Genomic DNA, 12,173 nt, shown 5'->3' on the forward strand with positions numbered 1-12,173 from the left:
TTCCAATAATGTTTTCTGGAAACAGTTAATAACAAATTTATTTATTTCAAGCAAAACATTAAAATTTAGTTTGATACAAATAAATAATTTTTTCTGATATAATGGAGAACGTTGTTTATTAAAAAAAAAAAAAAAAAGTAACAACAGTAAACATTATTTTTAGAATATTTAATGCTTTCAACAAAAAAGTTACCGATAAATAGCAATTCAAAGAACCAATATCAACATAATATGAGCACGCTTTTTTTCTGTTATAATATTAATTTTCCTTCATCCACAGAAGTCATGGATATTAAATTTACTTTCATCTGTAAATGATCCGTGATTCAAAAAGGATAAAAGATAATACCAAGATTTTTTTAAAAATTTAATCTGGATTGCAAATAAATGACTTCCTTCTTGATATAGCCTCTTTTTGTTTGTTCAAAATTATAACAATATTTTCATTTCTAAAAAGACAGCCCAGGATTTGATACACACCGGCCACCTTCTATTATTATATTTTAGTTGTTATTTTTATAAAATTCAACACCATTAAGTTGAAAAACGTCTTAATCTGTGCAGTTGTGATAGATATGATAATTATTTTAATGATGGGATACTATGATTCAGTTATTGTGCAAAGAGAGCACAAATCCACTTTTCAGTTGCCCACAAAGCATTGCATATTAAATCAATTTTTTGTAGCCAAAAATATTTGAGTTTTATCCTGACCGGCTTAATTCCCAGATCGCAACGTTGTCAAGAATGTTCTCAAGCAGCTAATGCACAAGGAAAACAGTTAAACTTCACAGAGGAGTTACATTGCAGAATAGTAAATCAATAAAAAAAATATTTAAATATCTTCGAAACGATTAATGGAAGATTCAAGAGTATAAGAGTGGATCAAAGTACAATTGAATTTGTAGCAAATCGACCAACTAGTGAGCTAATCAAGGATAAGAAAGCATCTTAAAAAATCAGTAATAAATGTGTAAAAAAAATATTTATTTTATCATTACATTATTCATTTAAATCTTTATCAGTTAAAAAATACATGCATCATTGATACAATAATAAAACAAAATTAAGTAATTTTTTTATAAGTAAAATTATAAATGGAAACACTTAATGTTAACAAAATTTTTCAGAGAATAAAAATATCGACAACTACAGAACTTTTATAAGTTTTATGAATCATATCAGCCAATTAAAAAATATAAATTGCCAAATTTAAAAAAAATTATGATAAACAGAATTTAAACCTTCTATTTTCCTTTAAAATTACAGCTATTATTACAATGATTTAGTTTTCAGAATGTCTGTAATATGTAATTTAGAAATTAAAATTAATTCATTTAACACTTTCACAAAAGTCTTAAAATAAAAGCATGTAAATACAATGCAAATTGAAGAAACTAATTGGTCATAGTATAATCAAATTGGTCGTAATATAATCAAATGAAGTTATGGTATTGGTTTGAATTGATAATTTTCCTTAAAATGATTCATCAAAAGAAATAGAAAACAAGAATCTATCATTTCGATAAGTTACTATTTTCCTAAACTTATTATTAATAATTGTGATTTTCAAATAAGTAATATTACAAATAATTATAAATAAAAATAAAAAACTGAGTTGAGAGAATAAGTACAAAGATATTCACAGGGCCAGGTACAACTGAACAACTTACTCGGAGAAATCAAAACTGAAAACCAACTCATTTAAAATTTTTTGAGGTTAATGACTTCCATTTTTGAATGAATTATTTATTAATTATTCATGACATAGAGAGAAGTGAAGATGCACAAATGGTTGACATGATTTCCCAAATGAAATCATGAGGTTTTAAAGTGCATGAATATGGGACAGTGATCCCGAAATGTTGTACAATGTCATGAATAATTAATAAATAATTCATTCAAAAATGGAAGTCATTAACCACAAAAAATTTTTAAATGAATTGACTCACCAGACTTCCTAGAGAGATAATCCAGATGAAAACCAACATTTTGGCATAATATGGGAAGAAACAGTTGAATTGAAAAGAATTAAACTGTAGGAAGATAGTGTGAGTGGTAGTCGATATAGTTACAAAATAGTAAGAAATAAACTGTTTTACGTTATTTTAATTATATATTTAATTAATTACATATACGTTTTCTTTCCCACTTTTTTCATAACTTTAATTTTTATTAAACATATTTACTAACTACATTTTAATATGTATTTTATTTTTTAGTTCTTTCCCCTTTTTTTAAATTTTAATATTAGTTATTCTCATATAGCCTTTATCTTTTATAATATTTAGACAATACATTTTCTTTCAATGTTATTTATGTATCTGTATTGTTAATTACTTTCTAATTCCTTTCATTCATTATGGTTATTACTTGTTGCTTGTCCTTTGCCCAGAAACGTAGGCACTAATCAATAAGTTTTTACTTATTTGTGTTGTTCAATGACCGCGCCTTCAACCATCTCCTCATTTATATATAAACCAATCAAATCGACAACCATTAAATCATTGTTAAAAATAGAAAAAGTGTAAGAAGTTAAATAAAAAAGAGGAACGCATTAAGCTAAAAAATTGTAAATATTATTGAATAGAATACTAATAAATAACAAATACAGAAATGAGTGATAGAATTGTTAATGTAAAAACAGGGTAATGAATTTACTATTTTGTACTTTTCTTGATCGCAACATGGATCTTCCTACAATCTATTACGTATGGTCAACTATAAATCTTCCAATATGAAAAGGATTAAGGTAGGAAAGAGGCTCGAAGAGATGAATCTCCCAAAAATTCATTAAGTATACATATATTAAGTCAGGTAGGGAGAATGTTTCACAATTTATAATTAAATAACATAATTATATAACCCTAAAAAAAAGAAAAGAAGAAAATACTGATTATTGTGATTATACTGCATTTGTTAGAGCTGAATAACCCTTAAATGTGGAATGATCATATCATACTTAAAGAAAATAATTTTCAATCTTTAACAACACTAGAATACTGGTACACATTGTTCTTATAACTTACACCAAAGTATAAAAATATATATATATTATTAATAAATATCTATATACTAACAATTAATGTTTAATAAATTAAATTAAAAAAAAAATGGCAAATAAAAAGATCATGCCAAATCAAATAAAAAAAAAAAAAAAATCAAATTATCAACAAGTTAGTCTTAAATTGCACTGTATATAAATAAAAGTTCGAAATCATATAAAATACTGATAATAAATCAAGAAGGCTAAAATTGTATAATAAAACATTTTAAAATCCTGATTTTTTAAAATGTATATATATATATATATATATATATATTTATCAAATTGAAGCACAATTCTGTAGCTTTTGAAATATATGGTTAACACTTATATTAATTTAAAAAACAAAACAATAATTGAGTTAAAATTTTATATTTCCTAAGATGAATACAGTGTACCCTCGCCCGGCAACGGATTCATTCAACGTAAGGACTTACAGCTTACTTTTTTAAATTCTACATCTTTAATCGATTAGATTAATGATAGATCAATCAATTAATTCTAGGAAATTAATCATGGAATTTGCAATAACTACCAGCACAAAATAGGCATAACTGAAAAATTACAATGCAAAAATTATAGCAGTAACGAGACCTTTAAACATATTATACTTGAATGTCCAGCATATAAAAAACAATGAGAAATACTGTACAAAGACCTAAATACAAATCAAAATATTATTTATGATACTATATTAATAGTAACAGACTATTCAAAAATATATTAAATCTATAAATATTTGAAACCTATAAACAAAAATGTATAACAGATATAGTTATGGTGTAGTATATTAGTAAATCAGATAATATTATACGCGATAAATAAAAGCAGTAACAAAGGGATTGGGCAAACTGTCCGATGGAGATTTCATAGAATAGAATATAGTTAATAAATATTTGGCAGTAAGGAATAAACTAATGCCATCCACACAGGGAAAAGGAAAAGAAAAAAATCTAGATAATGGTTATCTGAACAAACAGCAAACAGCTCCGGTCAGTCAATTGAGAAAAGTTTCTCCATATATGAAATTGAAATTTTTAATTGCAAAATTTGATGGTTCATTTAATGAAAACTTATGGCTCAAATTTTGATTACAGAAGGTATCCCTAAAAGAAAAATCGCACAAATAAAAGTTATTAAAAGTCCATTACCTTTTATAAATGTGTTCGTTATTCCAGTATTAGGTATTTTATTTTAATCTGAGCTGCATTTTGTTTACATAGTTTTTATTCTTTGGTGTGACAGAAAATAAATAATGTGAATATGGTTTAACAGAATCTGGATGTCATAGACAAAGTAAAAATAGGTCTTTCAAAATCTCAATTAAAAAGTTATTTCTAAAAACATGGGATGCTTTCAAGAATAAAAAGACTCCGAATTTTCTCAATAAAAATTTTTCATTGTCAGGAGAAACTTTTTTTTTAGATAGTATCTTTCATATAGTATCTTCTATATAGTATCTTTATCTTTTATATGAATTTTTTATGGTATTTGTCATGAAATATTTTTTATAGTTGCAATGCAACCAACATGTTTAAAACTCTACTGGTTTCATTTCTCCTGATTTATGTTAGCGAGAGTACACTGTATTTAATTAAAACTTATGCATGAGTAGGTTACAGTGATGATATTTTAAAACAAAAACATGATTAATGTGTCTTATTTCAGTAGAAATAATTGTAAACTTATAATAAGTACACAAGACAAAATTATTTTAAACAAATAATTTTGTAAATAAAGTACAGAAATAGTAATCACATACATAGAGGAGATACTGAAATGAGAACAGAATAATCCATTAATAAATCCCGAGTTACTATAATGTCAGTTATAATGTTTGTTTGTACAAATACCATTAAACAAAAAATGGACTAAGACAGGAAGACATCATGGAGCCTTCATGATTAGAACTGAACGAGGCCATGTAATAATGAATATATCACTGCAGATAATGTAGTAATTCCAGGAAAAGGCATATAGAGGATGTGTCTCTTGCTTTTGAGAGGAAAAAAGAAGGTACATGTACCTAACATCTGCGACAACACATTTATTAAACGAAGATTCCAGATAGGAAAAATAGAACAATTATTACAAAATCAAGACACTCATTAAGGAATCCGATCTTATAGATCATTCGCATATACAAATTCCTCATCGGACCAGTTGTAAAATATGGATAAAAAAATATAAAACTTTTAAAATATATAGCAATAGGTGGCATATGACAGCTTTCAAAGAAAATTCTTTTCAAGGACATTAACAAGAATAGGAATGTAAGGAAAATGTAGATATTTTAAAAGAAATATACCAATATTTTTAGTGTTTGATATATCTTATTGTTTTTTTTAATTTCACTTTCGAAAAGCAATATTTAAAAAATAAACAAAACAATAATTCAGATACAATGATTTAATTTTTTTTCCTATCTTAGTAATATGATTTTAATGAAAGTGTTAGATATAAGTTTGATAGGTACCATTTGATTATTAAATTCTATTTCGGTTTCTTCATTCAATTTTAATTTTTTTGTGTTGAGAAATTAAATTAATTTTTCTATAGACGTTAATCCGTTATCTTACGGTTTATTTGGAAAGTATCTTATAGCACTTATTTGATAATGATAATCCTCTTGATTTTTATATAAAATCGTAATTAAGTCTGAAACTACACATTAAAATGTAATTTTTTTTTGTGTGCAAAAAACCAAGCTGCCATTGTTGTTTTAGCATGTCATTTCTTTGATGTAAATATAATACAGGATACAAATAATACAATAAGATAATAATACAAACATGTTGTCAAATGCTATATCATGAGCCTTTTTAGTAAAAAATGTCAATAAATACTTTAATAGGTTTTAACTAATTCATTACATATTGAGTTTCTTTCTGCCTTTTCAATTATATTTATGTTTAAACAAAACAATTCATTTAACTTTTTTTCTAATTTGAAGTAATATTGTATTCGATTTTTTATATATTTTTTTTTTTTTATGATCTTTAAATTTAATATGTACCTTCTTCCCATCTCCTCTTTTCAAATATTAAAATTATCGAGACCCGATACATCAAAACAAAACATCTAAATATATATCAAACTAATTCTACGATATATTCAAACATATCGATATATTGATATGTTTGAATATACATATCGATATGAAAATATTGATACAATACATATTAATATATTTATGACCCTAAACAAGGCAAGGGTATAAGATCGGGTTGTAAAACAATTAGCAATACCTATCAGATGCCACCAAAATGAATAGGTTGTGGTAATATGGCTATTTTAACCGGATAAGAAACAGCAATATAAGCTAACTATCTTAACCAGAGCTCTAGAGGTGGGGGCACAAAGGAAAGAAAAAGTGGAAGATGATATGGGGCATGAGGAGATCACAGCGGCAGCAGGTGTAGAAACAACCCATAACTACAGTCTATAGTCCTAAAAGAAGAAAAAGATCAGTTGTAAGTAAGTTGGCACTACAAGCTAAAATATTAACATATTCTATATAATAATATATTCATGGTTATAAGAAAAAGATCAGTTATAAGTAAGTTGGCACTACAAGCTAAAATATCAACATATTCTATATAATAATATATTCATGGTTATACTCAGATCCTCATACTTTTAAAATCTTAAGTTGAGTGAAATCAGCCTGAACAAAAAAACAGTTTGACAGTTAACAAAATTTAGATGCTGGATTGAGGAATAGCAGTGAAACGATTATCGGCAAACTGATGTATTATAAATGGAGATAAAATTTGTATGCAAACATATTTAATTGAATATTATTAGTAGACCATAATCCCCAATGAACAAAAAAGGTTGCTCAAAATAGTACAAAGTTAGAAGAAAGAATTGGATAAAGTTTACATTAGATCATTTTTATAGTAATTCCTAGCTCTGAGCCAAATTGAACAAACCCTTCTGGAACTATATTAACTTCAAAGAAAATATGTTTACTTATCCATAAGCATGAGCAAAAGTAGTGGATGGAATTTGATAAAATTAATATGGATCAGAAATAGCAACATAATTTAATTTAAATCAGATTAATATAGGCAGATGATGTATCTGTCACAATTATTTACTACAATATTTTAACTACAGACAGGTACGAAATCAAATTTATTCCTTGATAGGTGCTTCTACATGTTTGCCAAGCAATGGAAAATTCACACATGCACAAGCGTATGAATGAATTATTTGAATTGGCTGGTACAAGTTAGCCTGAATTTGCAGCCAACCTGTTGGGTGTTGGTTTCCGGCCACAAATCCAAGGGCGCTTGTGCTGCGCCCACACGATTTTGACTTAGAACTGCCAACAGATGAACATTTGTCTTTTCGATATTTTAATTTATTACAGTATTTCCCCAACCTTTGGATTCAATAATTAACTGTTGTTGAAGATTGTATATTTTAAACTTCTATCAATTCAGTGTAAATACATTGTTTTAAATTTTGTTAATTAACTTTAGCAGTTTATTTTTGATTTGACAAAGCACAAATATATGTTTATGAAGACATATGTCTAGGTAATTGAATCAAAAAGTTTTTGATAAAAATTCTTGAACTAAGGTTAAATTTATAGATGATGTACTATTTATCAACTACAGCCTACATTGCTAATATTTACATGTTTACTAACCATTCGTACAAGTCATGGATTTGTGGCAAGTGGCAAACGTATAGATCCAGCATACAATGTTAAAATATTCAATTCTCTAAACAAAAATTTTATTTCCCACATGAGAAAAAACGTTCTCTAATTTTGGAAGCGATGAAATAAAATAACAACAAACAGAATTGACTTCTTCTATAATTTTAACACTTGAATTTAACATTTTCTGCATATTCAAAAGTTTCATATGTAATACTTTACTAAGATAGTATGGGTGGAGGTCAAAAAAGGTATAACAATAGCAGACATAACTATTTATGAGTAATTGAGATCTCAGCCCACTTTATAGAATGGGTTCTGATGAAGCCGTGCAAAATGGGGTGCAACGTCGTTACTAAGAAATAGTTTTTTCTGCAATTTTTATAAATCTCTTGGCCACCGCCCAGACCATCTTCCTACAATCATCAAATATGTTCAAGTAATAATCTTCCAGTAATAGTTTAGGCTTTCTTAAAGTACAGAAATTTGGTATCGGATGCAAATGATTAGAAACTCCTGAAATCATCATAATAATGGATGACAATTACATTTAGATGTTAAAAAATAACATAATTACCTTTTTTCAATTAGGTGTTAAACCTAAAGTTAATATAAATTATCATTCTCAGTAAAAAGGTACGCTTTCTTTCTTTGTAATATTTTTGTTTTGTTTTTAAACGAATAGTAATCTTATTCACTTTTAAATTTTGTTTTTTTCAAAGTGTAGCAAGGCCATAAAAGCGCAATAGCGCCTACCAGGTAAGTCACTCTCGAACCAAATGTCCAGAATGCTGTAAAAAACAAAACAAAAAAACTCAAATTAACATATATAATATACAAAGTATCAATAACAATAGTTGAGACCAAATGGCTTACAAACTGAAGCAACGATAGGACCAAGAGCCCTCGCAAGAGCTCCTAGAGATCTAAACACTCCCAAAACAGTGCCTTTTGTATCGTCTCCCCCAAACTGAGAGGCCAGGGTAGTAAGGCACGGGACGACAAAAGCAGTAGCTACAAATTAGATATAACAGAAAATTCTTCAGCAAACATTTGATAAATAATTGAATAGTTCATAATTAAATGTATTATATTAATATGACAATGTTATTTTAAGTCATCGTACTTACACAAGGCATAAAGGAACACACCAAAATAAAGAAGTATTTCAGTTGATGCAGCACCAACAGAAATGTAAGATGGAACAATAAGCAGTAGCCCCTGTTGAAAAAAACTATCATGTTAAGTCATAATTGTCTTCAGAAAGCAATGTATTGCATTTATCATTTATTAATAACAAGAACTTGTTGTTATTATAATACTTACAGTATAAATACAATATCCCATCATTTCCTACAATATATCAAGGTAGTTGGGGGGATGATGAAATGATAAGGTTAAACTAATAAATTATTGTAGTATTTACTTTCCATGTGTATTTGCATTTTATAACAATAATATTTGAGTTTTCATTTGATAATATATTTTCTGTTTTAAATAATAACTAAATACTAAACCATTTATTTCTTTTTTATTTAATTAAAAATAATCTTACAAGGTTTTACATACATCAATCAATGGAGAATGCCATAACCATAATCTCCTTCTTAACAAGAATGACGCTAAGGGGTGGAAGATCAGGTCATGCCCCTTGAAGGCAACTTTATGTTGAAGTTGATAGAGATTTTACACATTAATATAAATATAAGATGGTCATGGTTGCAGTAAAAAAAAAGAACAAATAGTTTATAACTATTTAATGTCCGACGTTTCGCCCTACTTTGCAGGGATTCATCAGGGATGCTCAAAAAGAAAGGTTGAACCTTTTGCTTGGAACAGCCCTGCAAAGTGGGGCGAAACATCCGACATTAAATAGTTATAAACTATTTGTTCTTTTTTTGACCGCAACCCTGACCATCATCTTATATTTAACTTTTACGGTCAACTATATATATAATAATAATGTTCTCTGTAAAACTGTTCATTTAATCGCAAATGTGAAAAGAAAAGAAGTTATTTCCAAGTATAAGTAAATGTTACTTCCATCAAGTTGCTATATCCATAGTGAAAATCCATTTATTCATTCTCGTGAAATTTGTGATTCTTTCTCTGTTCTGTTCCTTCATTGTATAAAACTATGAATTATCTATCATTTGTAATTATGCAAGTTGTTAATAGAGGATTTAAATTATAAAAGCTATTAACAATGCTTTAAGCTGGAAATGGATGCTCTTGTATTCTATTCTTAGATAAAAATAGGTCTGAACATAATGAAGTAATTATTTGAAAAAGAGAAAGAATAAAAATTAACTAACGACCTAGAACATTAGAGAATTTTTTAACAGATTCAAAAATATATCACGTTGTGAGGGCGGCATATCTACACCATATTTCACAACAATCTTTGCAAAATAGAATGATTATCCTAAGCATAATAAGACTCACACGTCTTCCTGCTCTATTTGGAGTCTATAAGAGAATTAAACTCAATAAAAAAAGATCATGATAGCTTATATTTTAATAATGCACTAAAACTATAATAACTCACACGCCTTCCTGCTTTATTTGCAGTGTATAAGAGAATTTAACTCAATAAAAAAAAATCATGATAGCTTATATTTTAATACTGCACTCAAACTTACAAAAAAAGCAGCAGATTTAACTTTGTTGGTAGCTATTCTACGAACATATCCTCCTTGAAGAACAGCCATAACTAGTCCGATGCAAAAGAACATCGTCCCCTGGTGCATGGGAGTAAAGCCAAAATGATAATGGGTAAGGAAAGTCAATGTGAATTCCAAACCGGAGTAAAGAAAAAGGTAAACGAAATAAATTAATCCCAAACGTATTAAAGACTCTCTTCCTGAAAAAATAAATAAATTAATAATACAAAAAATTAAAAATTCGAAAGTAATATTTGTGAGTGAAATTTCAAAACTTATCAAGATAAAAAATACAGGTGTAAGGTGAGGCGATGGATTATCAATCATTGTAGTGGACCGTGGGTTATACATGAGAAGATGATTTAGGGTACGGTCGTTGAAGAACACAAATAAATAAAAACTTGTTTATTAGTGCCAATGTTTTGGCCAGAATTTCAGGCCTTTAATAGTACTAAGAAGAAACACAACATAACACCCATAGTAATTGCAGGCCTTTATAACCTTATATCTACTTCTTTAATTTTATAATTCTACTTACATTTAATTAATCATATATACATTTTTCCTATATATACATATATGTATATATAATATATGACCACAACCACAATCATCTTCTCCATGAATATTGATGAAATTTACTGACTCATATAAAAATATATACATATATATATATTAATAAAAGAGTGTTAAAAAATATATAATAACTAACCTGATTGGGATAAGTTCTGAACAGCAGAAAATTTGAATAATGATACTATATTAATGTAGGTCATAGCATGGCCTAAACTTGCAGCAATCGATTTGGCTCGTTTTTCCTGAAATTTAATTCTATTTCAACCAATGATACATAAAAGCATCAGTTCAGTTTAATAAAAGAATAATTATAATAAATAATTTTAACAGTTTTGTAAGTTAAAATTTTCCATTCATAATTAACCAAAGTGAGCAGAGCACCATTGCTGTATGTGCCTACAAACAAGTCAAAATTTCAGAAGTAAATAACTTTTTTATCCTGTTCTGTTTTCTGTTCAAAAGTTATTTTTTCAACTCGCTCCATGGTATTTACTCTTAAATTGTAATTATTGTAATTGATTTTTAAAAGAATATAATTTCAATTGAAATACCTTCACCAACACGGATATACTGGAAAGATATTTTTTTAAATATCTTCAATAAATCTTATATTTAAAAAATTAAAAATAAATGAATTTTATCTCTAAATAATAATCCATTCTCTCAACAAGCTATAAATCAGTTCACCCAGTTAAACCACATAATTAACACATTTATCCTTCACAAAAAATCAGAATATTACTAATGTTTAAGGATGAAATAATTTAAAAAATCTATAAATATTATTTTTATTTCCCCCTTCCATGGTAACCATAGGAAACTTTTTTACCATTAGTCAACATACCAAATACTATAACACATAAGTTAACAAGCCAAATATTATTATACATAAGTTAACATGCCAAATATTATAATACATAAGTTAACATGCCAAATACTATAATACATAAGTTGACATGCCAAATACTATAATACATAAGTTAACATGCCAAATACTATAAGTCCATCTCAAGTATCCATGCCAAGTCCATAAAACTATAAAACCCCAAATAAAGATTATAAGTACAACTAGTTATTATAATTGTTGAAACCAGTCATAGGAAAAAATAAAAACTATTTCACTCCTTTTATCTGTGGAGGCTATACTATCCTTTTATCTATGGAGGCTATACTATCCTTTTATCTATGGAGGCTGTACTATCCTTTTATCAATGGA

At 27.3% G+C, this 12,173-nt stretch overlaps 1 protein-coding gene across 1 annotated transcript in view; it reads right to left on the minus strand.

Moving 5' to 3' along the window:
* Window positions 1-972: 972 nt before the first annotated feature.
* rtet (major facilitator superfamily domain-containing protein rtet) overlaps window positions 973-12,173 on the minus strand; it is a 15,706-nt gene continuing 4,505 nt past the window's right edge. Inside the window, exons 5-10 of the mRNA XM_014432769.2 lie at window positions 11,094-11,199; window positions 10,361-10,581; window positions 8,849-8,939; window positions 8,595-8,732; window positions 8,296-8,509; window positions 973-6,496 (exon numbers count right to left, since the gene is read on the minus strand). Of these exons, the coding sequence (XP_014288255.1) occupies window positions 8,409-8,509; window positions 8,595-8,732; window positions 8,849-8,939; window positions 10,361-10,581; window positions 11,094-11,199 (657 nt within the window). The 3' untranslated portion in view covers window positions 973-6,496; window positions 8,296-8,408. The remainder of the gene's footprint in view (window positions 6,497-8,295; window positions 8,510-8,594; window positions 8,733-8,848; window positions 8,940-10,360; window positions 10,582-11,093; window positions 11,200-12,173) is intronic.

Source organism: Halyomorpha halys, unplaced genomic scaffold (assembly GCF_000696795.3).
Source record: "Halyomorpha halys isolate HHAL.00 unplaced genomic scaffold, Hhal_1.1 Scaffold1112.1, whole genome shotgun sequence".
Classification (NCBI taxonomy): Eukaryota; Metazoa; Arthropoda; class Insecta; order Hemiptera; family Pentatomidae; genus Halyomorpha; species Halyomorpha halys.